The sequence below is a fragment of the Scophthalmus maximus genome, chromosome 20 (genome assembly GCF_022379125.1).
Source record: "Scophthalmus maximus strain ysfricsl-2021 chromosome 20, ASM2237912v1, whole genome shotgun sequence".
NCBI lineage: Eukaryota > Metazoa > Chordata > Actinopteri > Pleuronectiformes > Scophthalmidae > Scophthalmus > Scophthalmus maximus.
This window is the reverse complement of record NC_061534.1, coordinates 9,992,357-10,008,566: the sequence shown is the minus strand read 5'-3', so window position 1 is coordinate 10,008,566 and position 16,210 is coordinate 9,992,357. Positions and strand designations below refer to the sequence as shown.

Below are 16,210 nucleotides of genomic sequence, written 5' to 3'. Positions count from 1 at the left end.
ATACCAGACGGAGCATACATATATATATATTTAAGGACGCGTTATTTCCTTCTTCGTGACTAATGTGTCGTTCTGGAAACGGTTCATCCTCCATATTACTGAAGGATATTTTAAAACCACAGAAGGCTGGTTGACATGTAGCAGCTCTCATGGTGGGGACTGTCACGTGACGAGTGTCGCACGACGTTCCGTCTGAGGGAACAAGGCGCGAGAGCTTCAGCTCCGACAGACTCAGAGCAGCAGAGAGGAGGGAAAAAGGACGTGTGAAGGATGATTTCAGACAAAGTTGTACGTTTCTTATTGTATTTTTATTCAGCTACTGACAAACTGAGACGAACAAAACTTGATGTTTTCTAATTGCTGGAAGTTTAATGTATTTTTGGATGTTTTGTTTTCTGTTTAGGGGGGGCGCGTTTTAATTTATATTAAAAAATGTCTTGACAATTCCCACACTGCCAAATTAATTTCGACTGAACACAGAAACACTTATTCAGACTGCATCACTTATTTCAAAAACCAAATGGATGAAAATGGAACAGGACAGCGCTGTGTAGATTTACAGTCACGCCCAAAGATCAAACTTTATAAACATCTGGAATGTTGCATATAAGCGAACATGTGGAGAATCAGCACTGTTCTGTAGAACATAAATATGTTGTGTACATGTGCTGCGGATCACCGTGGACATTCAGAGCATTATAGTGAGCAGGGCACTAAGTATTTAAATCGCCTCCAACATTATTTGATTAATGATAACTTATAATTTTTTTTTTAATTATATTTCTGTCTTTCTCCATGATGTCTCAAAAGGACCTAAACACAACTCTGCACTACATTTGACTTAGATTTCAGCAAAACTGCAGCAGACATTTGCAAAGTGACTGTGATGTCCAACGTGTGCGAGAAGCTGCTGGAGGTCAATAAACTCCGCTCTGCTCAGGAACCACACACTTGATGCTTGGTGATGGGAGGGCGATGACAAAACATCGCAGTCCAGCACATGTCTGCTTATGTAAATTCATCATGAAAGAATCTAGACAGACATGGACTACGCAGGTCAGGGGTTCACTAGTCCAAAAAAATCAGGTCAGAAGTCGAGACAACTTTCATAAATATTTCTATCCTTGCAAACTCAGTCCCTATTTTCTACTCGCTCTTGTCGCCCATTTGCGAGCCCCCATCGTCTTCATCCTGCTGCTCCTTGCCGTCTGTGGGATGCTGCTGCTCCTCCTGGGTCTGGGTGCTGAGCTGAGCCTGGGCCCTGAACTCCTGCCGGGCTTGTCGGTTCGACTCCAGCAGCTCGTGGAGTTTGCCGTTGAGCGAGTCGTTGCGCTCCTCGATGCCGTCGAGGTAGGAGTTGATCTGATCCAGCATGGAGTTGATGGCGACGTACTCTGTGGATTAAGCAGCCGGAGAGGTTAGTATTCACTGTCACGTAGGACAAATGGAAGATGTTCTTCAGGGTGTAAAAATTTGTTTTTCTTTTTATCTTTACAGTAGGTTATTTGTTTAGATGGGAATTATAGTTTCAACAATCAGTAACAGTTTGATTTAATGTCTACATGGCACTGACTGAAAACAAGCAGTGTAAATTGTGCTGTGTGAAATATTAAGAACTGAATAATGAGTGATACTGCTCTTCAACAGCTGTAAGCATCATAAACCAGTAGGTTGCTGTTATATCACTGCTTTTTCTACACATAATCCTAATCTCATTTTTAAAGCATCGCTGGATCTTAAACTGAAAAGCAGAAAGACATGAGGCACAGTACTGATGATCTCTAATCTGCTCAGCAGACAGTGAACCACACGAGTCAATGTGAGAGTCTGTGAGACCAGCGTGTGATGTATAATTACTCGATTGAATACAATGGATTCAGTTATTTTTTTGGGTGGACTGACTCCTCCGTTTCCTGCAACAACGTTACCACTGTTGACTATTTATGAATGAACACGTGAGCTCACTACCTTCGTCGCCGAACTCGTCCTCGTCGTTTATGATCCCGTCGTCCATGGTGATGTCCGGGTCTCCGTTTGGTCCGGACATCATTCAAATGTTCACCTTTATCCCTTTGTGACAGGCTGAGTCGAGCTAGCTGCGCTGCTAGCTAGCTAGCTAGCTGCTACGGGACAGCGAAGGACTCGAATTAAAACATGTAAGAAAAAGCCGACACAAACAAAGCTTCAGACTGTTTCGGCAAACCAAAATGAAATAATCCCAGGAGACAATTGTCGGAGGAGCTTGTTATGTAGTTTGACCTGTCGCCATCTCCAGACATTTGTATACGAAACCAAAGGATAGTGGAGAGATCAAGTGGGCGGGGCTTTAAATTCTCTTCAGAGATTGTACTGGTTTAGGACAGACGACTCACTTTGTGCAGATAACCTGGGAGGTAGTTCACAAAAAATAAATCTATATGTCCAGTCCTTCAACACAAGCGGCCTGGGAAAGTGTTTTACGTTATTGTCTATATTATTCATTATTTGTTCTTCCTTTGTCAACTCAGCAGCTCACTCATGGACTAACATATGTGGTTTCTGCAAATATGAACAGAGTGGGCTCTCTTTTCTTTTACGCCCTCTCTGCCTCTGAGCTGTCATGTGCCGTCAGTCAGCTGACTGGATGCGCAGCTAACAAGTCAGCTCTATATATATATATATATATATAGCTGCTGTGTGTGTGTGTGTGTGTGTGTGTGTGTGTGTGTGTGTGTGTGTGTGTGTGTGTGTGTGTGTCAGAGCTGTCTCTTTAATTTGGCTCATACAAAAGTAGCCTCTGTGACTCAACACTGGACAAACGACCGATAATAAATAATAAAAATAACCTTTGTAACTAGTCATAATTCGTCGTAGCAGCCCTACAGTAAGAGACCATGTAAAATGAATAAAAGCATAAACATGCGAAAATACAAAATACACAGTTAAATACAAAATAATGAAAAAACAGATGCGTGTAATAAACAAAGTCCAATTAAAATATATATATATAACAAAAATACAGAAAAAGTAGTGTAATAGCCCTATGTACAGAGGGCAGAGTGCAAGATGAATGTTCATATATGAATGTATATCCCCACAGAGAAAAAAGTGAATTAAATCAATCAGCATCATAACATCTATAAAGAAGGATCTTGTGACGTGATTATGAGTTAAGTTCTCCATTTGTATCAAAATTCCTGTTTCTAGTTTTCTAGAATTAGACCTAATTGAATATTTTTTGAAAAAAAAATTGGATTTGAGTTGATCTCCATAACCTTTGAATCACTTCACAAGAATAAAAGTACATGTTTGGTCGTTTCTGTTAGTGTTACTAGGGCGACAGTTTTCTTCATCCCTCCTCTTCTGAACTGACCTTCCTCACTTTGACCAGTGGATGGCGCCAAGACATCACGCGACAGTAGAGTCTCTGCAGCCTACCCACGTGTGGAAATCCACTTCCTGTATAGAGGAGGGGTGGTCTGATCCACCATCACACCGAACGACCTGTTGTTGTGTGAAGTGTGTTTAAAAAAAGCAATGGATGAACTACCGTCGGACCTCAAGGCGTTTCTCCTCAACCACCCGTTTCTTCAGCTCACAGACGGCAAGAAGGTTAGCGAGCAAATCGCACGTGGAGTGTGCACTGTCAATGTGATGCTAGCTGTGAGCTAGCATACCTCAAATGACTGTACCGCATGTGCCATGTGAAGTGTTGTGATGAGGACGATGGCTACGTGTGTCGCCTGTAAATGACCCCCCCACACCCGGCTGTCGCCTTGTCTGCTGTTCCAGATCAAATGCACGCTGAACGGCCACGAGTTCCCGTGCAGCCTGGCGGAGCTGCAGAAGTTCACCCAGGGGAAGAAATACGAGAAACTGAGCGCAGCCGCAGACTTCAGCTACAGCCAGTACGAGCCGCACGTCGTGCCCAGCACCAAACAACCGTAAGGATGCTGCGATGTTCAGTCAGTACTGTGTTGTCATCGTATCTGTCCCCACTGGACGTCTAATGTACAGATATATGTATGGAAGATAACTATCAATTTATTATCAGGTAAAGTGTCCTGCACCGTCCTTGATTTGCAAAAAAATAAGATCTTTAATTTAAAATATTAACAAAATCTGTCTAAATCACTGAAAAATTACACAGGCTTTGCATTTTTTTTTTTATTATTATACAACTTGCTATTATTGCTCATATTATTAATTAGAACATGTAATCAACCAACACAGGAATTGGCTGACATGATTGTATAACATGATGTTTAAATGACATGTGAGTTTTGGCAATAACAACAGAGAGAAATGCAGAAAAGTATCTTCCTATAGTAAGAAAAAATTAGATAAAGATGCCTGAGATGAACCAATACACATTTTGAATAGTTAAATGTGTGTGTTGTTAGACTCAAGTGGTGAACCCCCATTCGGTGGAATGACCCACAAACAACTGTCAGCACCTGATTGCCACAGTTTGTTTCTGTATCAGTCAAACTAATCTGCACCTTGTAATGTGTTTATTGTTTTTTTCATGTTTCCTGTTTACTTTTTTTTTTTTCCAGCAACCAGCTCTTCTGTAAACTGACACTCAGACATCTCAACCGGCAGCCGCACCACGTCCTCAGACATGTCAACGGGAAACGCTTCAAGAAGGCCCTCTCCAAATGTCAGTGCACCCACCGATCCACACGCACTGAACTTTTTTCATAGAGGTCATTAACAGTTGGGACGATGTACAACGGCAGACATTTGGCCATGATGTGGCCCTTCATTCAGGAAGAATTGATTAACTGTTGATTAAATACAAACCTTTTTTTGCTGAACATAAAAGCTATTAATCTGCTCTGAGCATCATTTTCTTAAACACAATTTTAGATTTAGTTCTGAGTTGTGTTCAGCAATTTTTAGTCAACCAAAAAAAGCTTGTAATAACACAGATTTTAGTGTAGTGTTGCTTCAGTTCTAACCATTACTGCCAATGTACCTTAATCTGTTAAAACTGCTTGATAATATTCCCTATATACAGAAAACATTATGTTAAACTATTATTCTTAGGAATTTTCAATTCACTTTCAATTGTGCATACACAAGCCAAACATTTTAAGTGTTTAACACATCCATCCCTGTACGATGCTGCAGATTTATGAGCTTGTAGGACCAATCCGCTCTGTCACTTGATTTCTGACAAGACTTGTCTCACTCTAGATGAAGAATGCACGCGGCAGGGAATTGAATTTGTTCCGGCCAGACTCAAACAGAAGAGGCCCAAAGACTTCGGAGAGGAGGCCAGTCGGGGTAGGACCCCAAAACACGGGCGCAACATTTTGGAACCGCAACACTCTTCCAGTGACGAGGACCACAGCGACTCCGAAGACAGCATGAGTGACCTCTATCCATGTGAGTATCCCAAGTGCACACATTGTAGACATCCTGTACCGACTAACAACAACACTATTTATCAGCTGCAAAGTTTAATTGAATTTGGTAATTAGTTGGACTTCACAGAATTTGGTACATGCAGATTCAAATGGGTCAAACACACTTGTAGTGTTGCAGTTTTACTTTGCTGTGACACTCAACACTTGTGATGTTTTTGCCACAGCAACTGTTTTCACCATAAAAAACACGGCAGAAGAAAGTATGGAGGGTGATGGGGCTGTGGAAGAAGACGACTTCCAAACGGATGAAGACGAGGGAATGGAGGTGGACAAGCAGGTGGTGCAGAAACGCAAAAAGGTCAGTATTGGGAGTGTGTAGTATATGTGGCGTTAGTGTATGTGTGTGGGATATACATTATCCCGCAAACAGCATTGACAGAGTGCTGTTAATTCTGTTGTATTTGTGTCTTTCAGGTCCAGGGCCCTGGTTTTCAGAAGAAATTTAGAAATAATCAGTGTAAATCAGGACGGAAGAACCAGGGGAAAGTGCGAAATGCAAAGTAAAATGGAATAAACAAGTGTGTATAGTATTTTATACCTGGTGTTTTGTCTGCGAGCAGCACTTGTAAACTTCTGTGTGTAGTATTCTTATGTCTGAGCCTGCATGATCTTTGCATTTGTACATTACAATAACACAACAAATCAAGAATTTTCTGATATATATATATTTTTTTTTGCAAAGGTCTGTTTATCAAATTGTGATGTTGCACAGTTTTGGCGAGGCAGGTTTACATGACATGAAAAGTGTGTTTGTGGCAGATGACAGAACTTCTGGACTGGATGAGTTGTGTCCTCTGGTTCAAGAGCAACAACACAGGCATTAAAATACAAATCTGTTTGGCAAATATTGTCTGTCTGTTTTTTTTTTTATACTAATCATTGCATGAAAATCGACTCAAAAGCAGGAAATGGCACATTTGAAATGCACTAGTTCAGCTTTCCAACTTTAAGAGAGATGCACCAACTTGCAGGTCATACTACTTGCAGTATTTTCTACACAGGTACCTCCAACAAGCGGGTTATGTGATTGGTTTGGAGGTCAGGACTACTCAAAAAGTTACTGCAGGATTTGCATGAAAATGTTATGAGCAATCGGTCTTGACCATGGTAACATCTCGTGTCAGTGTTCGTGTGTTTTATTGCATCTCTATTTCCTTTCAAATACTGTAGAGTTTGTTTTAGTGCGAAACATCTAATAGTCAGTGCTACTGTAGGTCACTGTGCATTTAAATAACATTGGCGGCAGGAAGGGGGGCTGTACACTCGAGTTCCTAAAATTAAAGACGTTCTCCAAGTCTTTGGTGTTGACAGTTAACAAGCCACCTGTGAGCTACAGCCACATTTCACACCTTGATCCCCTTTCCCTTCTCGTGTTCAGCAGCTCTGCCCTCTCATGGCAGGTATGTTCATCGTCCTCCCACCTACCTCCCATTTCTGTCATCAGCAGCTGTTTCTTTTTTCTGCAAACACCAACACCACCGTCATCAGCCACCACCCACATGTACTGACAACTAACAACTACAAATATTGTTGCATTGTGTCCAGGTTGCAGATGGTGTCATGTGGGAAGAGGACCTCAGGGGATTTTGATGAGGGGGCAGTGAGTAGGCATGTGGAGCCAGTAGAAGCCATTCAATTATAATAATGAACGTTATTTATAGAGCCCTTTTCAAAATCCACATTGAAAAGTGCTTTACAAAGGCAGCCCTTCCAGCTCTGATAAAGTGTGTTGTAATATCCAGTTTCCATTGATCAAATATCTTTGCTGTTAACATCTGCTTTCTTTTTACACAAATCATGTTTGCCATTGATTTCCTGAATGTTTCTGAATCTGTTCTGTAGTCAGTTTGCTGTGTTTTAGTATGTCTTGGTGTTAAATGTCCCCTCTTTGTATATATGTGAGGGTTTTTTTCTTTGCTGTCCATCATGTAGTATTTCCACTTTATATAGTTTTTTACTTCAGCTCCACAGCAATTCAGAGTGAAATATTGCACTCCCAATACATTTGTTTCAGAGCTGTAGTTACTACTTCTCAAATTAAAAATTTTACAGGAAGACGTGATAAATTTTGCAATCAAGCTCTAGCATCGCTTTAGCTTAAATCAGAAAAGCACCTCCTTTTAGCTTGTGACCTCTACTAATAAAATAGTATGAAGCTATGACCCCTTTTCATCTTTAGGCCAGAGAAATATTTACTTTACAATCTTCTCATTAATCCAATTAATGTAAATATTAAATATATCAATGAGTCAATTTCAAATAAAATAGGTTTCGATTTCGAGTTTGAGTGCTACATTTTCTTGCAATATTACAAGTAGGATTCCCTCCTCCACCTTCTTTGACCAAAGCAGAAGATGAATGCACATCTGCCCAAAAACACGCAACCATCTAAAAGACAGGCGGCATGGTTTGACAGGAGAGTGCACGTGTGTCGTGACAGACGTGGCTCCTCTTGTTTACATGCATGGGGGGGGGCCGCAAGCAGCGGCGGCGTTGGGCCCCCGGACGGGACGGGACGGGGTCGGATGGGATCGGATGCGATCGGTATACGTGGCACACAGCGGTTGCAGTACCATGTAGGGGGCCCCGTGTCTCGCGCTCGTCGAACCGCGGGGCATTGTGGGGCGGAGGCGGCCTTTCTCTGCGTCCAGGGCGAACGAACGGGAAATCTTCAAGTAAATAACGTAACCGAGGAGGGGGAGAGACAGAGCGAGCGGAACATATCCAACCACCTCACCGACTTGTGTCGAGCCCGCGCCTCGATTAGATTCATATTGGAGAAGAAGAACCCGCGCTACCTGACGGACATGGGGCAGGAGGATCTCATGAACACCGCCGAAGACGTGGCGGATCAGGTAACTTCAGCCTCCCTCAGCGCGACACCCGTCCCCCGCTAGCACGCTAGCACGCTAGCCGCTAACTAGTGGAGAACGATGAGGTGGCGTCGAGGCTCTCGCGGGTGCTTCGCTTTTTTTTCTCCCCGTGCAACACTTGTTTGACGCCGTGACATGTCGGCCGGTGCCTCCGACGGGGAGCCGCTCACCCACGAAGCCGCAGCAGCAGCAGCTCGTTGTCCTCGGCGTCATGTGAAGCGGTTGAGGTGTCACCGCTCCTGTCATATGTCTCCAGATTAGACATCGTGTGTGTGTGTGTGTGTGAACATCATCGTTTCACCAGACGTCCTCTGGTAAAGTGGGGCTGAGTTAACAGGTGTACGATCGGCAGCCTGTTAGCTTGTCGCCTGTAGCCGCCCGGTCCACTCACTGTGTGTTTGCAGTTAGCTTCCTTTAGCTGTTAGCTGTTAGCTGTTAGCTGTGTGTGTGTGTGTGTGTGTGTGTGTGTATATGTGTGTTTTTTGCTTTTTCCTCAACTGTGTACTCTGCATGTGGCCTCGACAGAGCTGCTCCACCACCCAGGTCACCCATAGAAAAGGAAACTGGATGTGAAACATGTGCTTCCACTTTACTACTATTGTCTGCGGCCACTTTTCTTTTCTTTTCTTTACTACTGTGCTGAAGTGAGCTGAGATTGTTCAGATCAGATTGCAGGTCAACCTGTGTGACCCTTGTCGGTGTGTAGTCTGAGGGGGGAGGAAAGTTAAAACTCCAGTGATTTTGTTTTTTTGTGTGTGTGATGTACATTCTGTCCTCTCAACAGATGCTGTGGTCTTGTGTGTTAGATTCATGGCCTCATGATTTGTGCAGGACAAGAAAGACTTCATTTCAGCCAGAGGAGAAGTGTCATTTCATATACATCAAGTCTGGGAGTCAGCTCTGTGCATGTGTACGCCCGGTTGTGTTGAATGAAAACTCAACCCTTACGCCAGATAATGCTCCACTTCCCTGATCTGAGTACACCTGATGGATTTGTACACTGTCATAAGTGGTGTGTGTGTGTGTGTGTGTGTGTGCATTGTAAAAAAAAAAAAAAAAAAAAAAGGTCACATAAGGAAACCAGCGTTTTTACAACACTTGTTTGGTCTGTGCGTTGCTAAGCCCACTTTGAGGGCACAGCCCTCAGTAATGGGTCCTGAGCTTACACGTTACTTACGCCTTGCCTAAGAGCTGGTCTATTTCCAGGCTGTGGCTGTCTGCGACCCCTCGGGCTCGTTTCAGATTGGTTCCCAGTTTCGTCCATTCACGCCTCGCTCAGCGGACGTAGTGGGGCTTGGTAGACGCTGATAGGCTGCCGGGGCCCGACAGTGCTGATGTGGACTGCCGAGGAGGCGGGGACATGGGGGCAGGACACTGCCCCTCGCTGCTGTCACTGGACTATCCAAAAATCTGGTCATGACTTCTGTTAAAGAGAAGAACATAGTGTAGAATCACAGTTGTTTCATTTTACTTACTTTTTTTGTTTGCTTTTTAAAATGTTCGGCACACCCCTACTACAACGGGGGCCTTTTGGAGATTGTCTGGCGGATGCACAGACCCTGTTAATCGTCTTAAGATTTGCAGACCACAACAGAATTTCCTAATCTTGAAACCCGTTACATTAGGTTATAATGTCAAGTTCCAGTTGTAATTATTAGTAAAAACACCTTTTGTTGTTTTTTTTGTTTTAATATTTCAACATGCGTTATACTAGACTGGGAGAACCATATGTGATCTAGGGCTCAGGGCTCAGAACCATGTGTAGCAAACTCTTAACACAATTAAGTGATTGTTCTGTGTGGGAGCCGAGTTACATTTCCACGTGTTCATTTAGTTAGTTTAAAAAGAGCGCGGATTATATCTTGTTTGGAACTTTACGTTAGTTTAACAATAATGTTTAAGTTCCTGTTTTAAATAGGTTAGCATGTCACTGTAAATGAGGGGAAATAGCTCTGCGTAAGACTTTGAAGTCTTAGTGGCTTTAATGCTTGTAAGTCTGTTAGTGATAAACTTTGAAAAGTAAATGATGTATTTCTTCTAATAATTGAAATAATCAGGAAGTCTATCATTTGAGGTTATTGATATTCAAAAGCCTCCTGTGTGAGAGACTTTCTGACGGGACCCAAATCTAATCTCTACATTTTGCAAATATTTTATCAGTTAGTGATAAAGCAGTAAAAAATGAAAAAACTTGCTCCGAACTTCACATCATGCAAAACAACCATAACTGTAATGTACAATGGTACACCGTCACCTATACTATTATCCATATGGGGATCCACGCTGTTTATGTAAAATTGTTTTTTCCCTCAGCACGTCTGTCCAAATCAGCAATTCTGCTTAAATGACTATTGTTTCGACATTTGCTTAGGATTCAAATGGTTCTCATCACTATAGTTGCAGTGTAAATAATAATTAGTAGCAGACTGTCCCAATTCTGAATATTTGCAACTTACGTAACATTTTTTTACAGCTGTTTGCTACTAACCCTGTACGGAAGTGATGATGATTGCTCTCATCCTCTGAAAAACAGATGCATACAGAGAAAATGCTATAGAAGTTCTTTTATAATCTAGTTTGACAGTCATGACTGAAAAAGAGCACAAATAAATCTAGGAATGAACAACAATTACTTCCCTTAAATAGCTGTTGCAGTGCAGACAGAAAAGACCATTCAAGTTTTAAACAGCTCAGTAACAGTGTAAATATTGCAAAAGCACAAAAACTGTTAACATGCATCAAATACTTTTGATCTAAGTCTTTCACAGTTTTACTCTTGGGACTTTCCAGTGTGAATTATTGCGAAATTGCTCACATTCTCTCTCTATTGCTGGTTAACACCTCACTACAGGAAGTCACTTCTTCTACGCTGCTCTAAAAACAGTACTCGCCAGCGGCAGTACAGCACAACTGCTGTTTTGGAGCGGTGAAGAAGTGATTTCTCTGAAAAGAAAATTGCGGTTTTATCAAGGTGAACTATAAAGACATGGTATCGGGTGGGTACATACATTCTCACACTTGCCGATGCCCTATCCGGCGGTTTGGGCAGTATCTGAGGCATTTTTTTCCCCCTCATCTGTGACTTCTAACTGTCTGTTTTCTTCTGCCGTCCAGTTCTTGCGGGTGACCAAACAGTACCTGCCCCACCTGGCACGTCTGTGTCTCATCAGCACCTTCCTGGAAGATGGCATCCGCATGTGGTTCCAGTGGAATGAGCAGAGGGACTACATTGAGGTGACCTGGAGTTGTGGCTACTTCCTGGCCACATGCTTTGTGCTGCTTAACCTCGTAGGACAGCTGGGTGAGTGAACGGGTGGCGGCGGGTTGAGTTCCACAGTTTTGTGGAAAGTTGTGCAATAATATACTCAAGCACAGTGCACTCATGGGATATAAATCATCTTGCTGATTAAAGAGTTCAGAGGAGACTGTTGTGACGTAGTGAAGGACGCCAGCGGACCCACTTGTCCATGAATCTGTTGCAAAACTATAGATTAGCTTCAAGTTTATGCACTGAACACTGATAAAGGTGTTGGCCTAAGGGATTTGCTCCAGTGTACTTCAAGAAAAACTGGATTCAATTATTATTTATCATTAGGTATGCTTCTGAATCAGTTGAACCTTTTATATCCCTGAGGTTCCATTCTTGTTGTGTGTTAACCAGAATTAGGTTTCTGTTGAGACAGTTGCATGGTTCTGAGTTTGGCATAGACATTATGTATCCACGGACATATCCTGCCACAAGCTTTGCAAGCTAAATAAAATGGATTTAGGTCTGAGCTCTAGTGGCAGATAACGGTGTTAATATTCATATAATAAGCCTGAAATTAGAAGCTTTTGTTCCCTTCATTGTTTTTATTTCTTTCAAATATATTCATGCTTATATTATATTATACTTTTATCATGGTATTTAACATTGAAGAAACAAAAACTGGAGAATTCAATAAATATTATTTGCACCACAATTGCCATAACTTTAAATACCTTTTCCCTCTTGTGTGTCCTAACAGGTGGCTGCGTCCTCATCCTCAGTAGAAATTTTGTACAGTATGCCTGCTTTGGATTATTTGGCATCATAGCGCTGCAGGTATAAAATAATGACACTATAACTAAATTATTCAATACACACCACCAACTGTATGTCATTTTGTCTAACCTGGAATGTTTTGTCCTTCTCCCACTAGACTGTCGCATACAGCATTTTATGGGACCTTAAATTTTTGATGAGGTAGGTTTCATTCACTTTGTGTCAGTGATTTACAAAAACAACCATAAATGGTCTCAATAAATTCTATGTTTATTGGAGAATTATGTGTCATGTTGCACCAGCTGATCAAATCTCAAATACATTTGGCCAGTGATTACCAAATTATTATTTTACCTGCTTGATTCAATTATATATGTACAGATGTGTCTGTAAAATTGTTGATAATATCGATAAATCGGTCCGAAAGAATGTGTGACAGAAAAAAATGCTTATAGTTGCTGTACACATAGCCAAGCAAACAGCGAGGGTTAAGATTATGATAATTACTGTTCACAAGACCTGTAGGTTATTTAAGCCCGGATGATAGATGATTATAGATGATGATAGATAATCAGTTGAGTCACTGGCCATTAGAGAAATATCTTGTGCCATGTTTTACTTTTTTCTGTTTGTGCATTCTGTGTACATTTAATTCACGTGCTGTTGGTTGTAGTAAATCCTTTTATGTGAAAATCCTTCAGCTGATCCGGCAATTGAAGTCAGTCTCAGAAAAAACCTGATGTTGTGTTCCCAACATTTTTCTGCTAGTCTGACTGCAGGTCTGACATGCACTGTCCAAAAATAACCACCGCCCTCCTCCCTCCCCCCCCCCCCAGGAACCTTGCCCTAGGAGGTGGTCTGCTCCTGCTGCTGGCCGAGTCTCGTTCGGAAGGGAAGAGCATGTTTGCTGGAGTCCCCTCCATGGGAGAGAGCTCGCCAAAGCAGTACATGCAGCTGGGCGGTCGAGTGCTGCTCGTACTCATGTTCATGACTCTGCTGCACTTTGACTCCAACTTCTTCTCTGTGAGTACTGACAACACCAACTGTTCCTACATCATTTTTCTGGACATAGACAAAATCTATCATGGCAAGACTTTACTAAGAGCAGTTTAGTGAGATTAAGAATGTGTAAACCAGGAATGCCCTTTAGCCAATCAGATATCTAACAATGTTTTTTTTACAAAGACTACCATAAGCTTCCAGCTGGTAGTTCCTCTTCATTGCAAAGCTTTTTTAAAAACTCGTACTACTTAAGTCATTTAAGAACCTCACAGGATGTGTGAGTGATCTGTTGAAAAACATTGCATTCAGCAGCTATGATTATATACGGTGAGGGCAGACGTCGAACAGGCAAATATACATGGATATAGTTTAAAAAGTTAGGTAAAAGTTTTTTCATCAAATGTTGCTTATTAGTATTAGTAACTTGGAACAGAGATGCAAAGGTGGTAAAAGGTTCACTGTGCTGGATTGTATCAAGAACTTTTCAAGAGCCAGTAGGTTCATTTTGATAACGTGCAGATGGAATATCAGTGACTTTTAACTTCACACTTGAAACCGACCTTGTTTGGTCTGGACCCTCTGACTTTTCAGTTTATTCCAAACCTGTGAAAAGTTGCAAAATGAATACGTTCATGAATTTCCATTCAAACGGAGAGACTACTACCTGTCGTACTGACCACAAGGAGGCGTTAGACGCAGGCCTGTCTACAAGCCAATAAATGTCAAGTGTAGGTACACGCAGCCCACGTAGGTGATGACGTCAGGACGTACCTATGTCATACAACTAAGTTCTTTAGTCTGCTTCCCTAAATTGCAATGTGAAACCAAAACTAACTGGATCAAATATATAAAATTTAACAAAGACATGAACCTTTGCACTTAGATAGGATTGGATTTTTCAAACAACAACAAGGAACATGTGATTTCCTGTCAATGGACTGAAACATGGAGAACAAGGGCGTTTTATTTAATGTTGCTTGTTGACATACAAGCAGGAAATGCGGAGTGAGAGACATATACGGGGGTATGATGTTCAACAGAACTTCACGTGAACTTCATTTGTTTTATGTTTTATTGTCTACAGATTATATTGTGGTTCATCTGGGTAATTTTGAAGCACAAATTTAATAATTCCCCCCCCCCCCCCCCCCCCCCCCCCCCCCCCCCCCGCTTTTTGCATCTTCCCACAGATCCTGCAGAATATGGTGGGAACTGCCCTCATCATTCTCGTAGCCATCGGCTTCAAAACCAAGCTAGCGGCATTGACCCTCGTCGTTTGGCTGCTGGCCATCAACGTCTACTTCAACGCTTTCTGGACCATCCCCGCCTACAAGCCCATGCACGACTTCCTCAAGTACGACTTCTTCCAGACCACCTCCGTCATCGGCGGCCTGCTGTTGGTGGTGGCGCTCGGGCCCGGCGGCGTGTCCATGGATGAGAAAAAGAAAGAGTGGTAGGCAAAGGGGCGATGGAATCAGAGGATAGCCCCAGCACCACTAACTTCCCCCCACGACCGGGACACAAAGACCCTCCCTCTCCTCGAGTCCCCCCCCCCCACACCAGGGTATACTTTTTTTCTAGCATTTTTTTAATTTGGCCAAATCCACAGACACATTGTTTTTTTTCTTCTATTCTCCAGCAAACTGCTTTTTTTATTTTTTACTAATGCCAGATATTTTTTTTTATAAATCGTTAAAGAAGGCCCATGTAATTCAAACTGCAAAGACAAATAATTATTGGATCATAAGTGGAAGAAAACGTTTATTTGCTCTGTGTCCAGGAGATGAATGAAAATAATTTATTGTATTTTATGGGTGATATTTTCATACGCTATCATAGATGGATTTTCATATTATCTGAATAGAACTGGTTGAGCGGAGAGGGTACTCAGCATCACCCACCCCACGGATGCTGATCTTTTTCTGTCGTTGGATCTCGGAGTGTCTGAGACTTTCTCACCACATTGATTCTGAAATCTTTGGCACTCGTTTGACAGCAACTCGCAGCAACTCTGCAGGTTTCATCTCCCCACTATTTTTTTTTTTAATACATCTGTACATCTTCAGTGTCAACTGACTCTTGTTCATGGGGAGCTGAATCTGGGGGGGGGCGGCATGTACATTGTATAGTGGTCGATTGCAGTCGTGCTTGATTGAAAATTTCAAAACAATTGTTAGCTCCAGGACTTTATTATTGGGCACTTTGTACTGTACGTCTTTGGCAAATGCCTCACTAGTGAACTGTATATGACCGGGGATAGTAGGAGGAAGGCTCGACGTTTGTGAAACACCATATTCTGAGATCTAGAAAATGAAACTGAGGACTACGCGGAGTCACTTGTCACCTGAACTTAAGTGTTTTTGCCCTGTGTAAGAAAATAAAAAAAATATTCAGTGTATTGATTTTCAGAAGTTTATATTGTATTTTTGATCATTTGTTTTTTGATTTCTTTTTTTTGGAAGTTCATGGAGAAAAAATAAAAATGCAAAATATAAAGTCACTGTCTCGGTCAAGGTTTTTAGCTCTTAAGGTGCTCCCAGAGGTCGAAGGACGTTGTTGGACCATCGAATCAATGTAAAGTCTCAACTACTGAGGCGCACAAGGGAGTGAAACACCTAACATATCAGAAAAGGCAAATGACGAGCTCAAATTTCCCAATTCTGTATTGAGCGTTCACTGACATTTCGAGTTTTAGTTCTGAGACTTTGAGGAAATACTGACGTCTGCTGGACAAGTGCGGTAAAAGTTCACTTCAGTGGAGCATTGCATCATTTTCACTCTTCAGCCACGTTGATAAAGTTCAGTCCATACGGACACAGTATCTCAAGATATTCGTTGTTTGTTCTGATTACTGCCATGATTAAAAAAACATTGTTTTGTGTTATGTACAGTGGTGA

The 16,210-nt window shown here is 42.0% G+C and overlaps 3 protein-coding genes across 3 annotated transcripts; 2 read left to right on the top strand and 1 right to left on the bottom strand.

The window, feature by feature from the left end:
* Positions 1-289: 289 nt before the first annotated feature.
* On the bottom strand, positions 290-2,339 carry bbln (bublin coiled coil protein). The gene is made up of 2 exons (XM_035608013.2): positions 1,969-2,339; positions 290-1,394 (listed from the first exon to the last, which is right to left on the bottom strand). Exons 1-2 carry the CDS (start codon positions 2,048-2,050, stop codon positions 1,147-1,149), a joined length of 330 nt encoding a protein of 109 aa, XP_035463906.2. The 5' UTR covers positions 2,051-2,339; the 3' UTR covers positions 290-1,146.
* Positions 2,340-3,429: 1,090 nt separating this feature from the next.
* Positions 3,430-6,259, top strand: surf2 (surfeit 2). The gene is made up of 6 exons (XM_035608315.2): positions 3,430-3,591; positions 3,772-3,923; positions 4,539-4,642; positions 5,182-5,373; positions 5,579-5,712; positions 5,829-6,259. The coding sequence occupies exons 1-6, from the start codon at positions 3,517-3,519 to the stop codon at positions 5,916-5,918; spliced, it is 747 nt and encodes a 248-aa protein (XP_035464208.1). The 5' UTR covers positions 3,430-3,516; the 3' UTR covers positions 5,919-6,259.
* Positions 6,260-8,014: 1,755 nt separating this feature from the next.
* surf4 (surfeit 4) lies at positions 8,015-15,711 on the top strand. The gene is made up of 6 exons (XM_035608314.2): positions 8,015-8,269; positions 11,402-11,588; positions 12,295-12,371; positions 12,469-12,512; positions 13,148-13,334; positions 14,504-15,711. The coding sequence occupies exons 1-6, from the start codon at positions 8,222-8,224 to the stop codon at positions 14,768-14,770; spliced, it is 810 nt and encodes a 269-aa protein (XP_035464207.1). The 5' UTR covers positions 8,015-8,221; the 3' UTR covers positions 14,771-15,711.
* Positions 15,712-16,210: the final 499 nt, after the last annotated feature.

Bases quoted from the DNA above. Each gene is read 5' to 3' on its own strand.
- bbln (XM_035608013.2), bottom strand. From the start codon at position 2,050: ATGATGTCCGGACCAAACGGAGACCCGGACATCACCATGGACGACGGG. The intron at 1,395-1,968 runs GTAGTGAGCTCA...CTTAATCCACAG, and splicing joins GGACGAGTTCGGCGACGAAG to AGTACGTCGCCATCAACTCC.
- surf4 (XM_035608314.2), top strand. From the start codon at position 8,222: ATGGGGCAGGAGGATCTCATGAACACCGCCGAAGACGTGGCGGATCAG. The intron at 11,589-12,294 runs GTGAGTGAACGG...GTGTCCTAACAG, and splicing joins TAACCTCGTAGGACAGCTGG to GTGGCTGCGTCCTCATCCTC. The intron at 12,513-13,147 runs GTAGGTTTCATT...CCCCCCCCCCAG, and splicing joins GACCTTAAATTTTTGATGAG to GAACCTTGCCCTAGGAGGTG.
- surf2 (XM_035608315.2), top strand. From the start codon at position 3,517: ATGGATGAACTACCGTCGGACCTCAAGGCGTTTCTCCTCAACCACCCG. The intron at 3,592-3,771 runs GTTAGCGAGCAA...CTGCTGTTCCAG, and splicing joins AGCTCACAGACGGCAAGAAG to ATCAAATGCACGCTGAACGG. The intron at 5,374-5,578 runs GTGAGTATCCCA...TTTTTGCCACAG, and splicing joins CATGAGTGACCTCTATCCAT to CAACTGTTTTCACCATAAAA.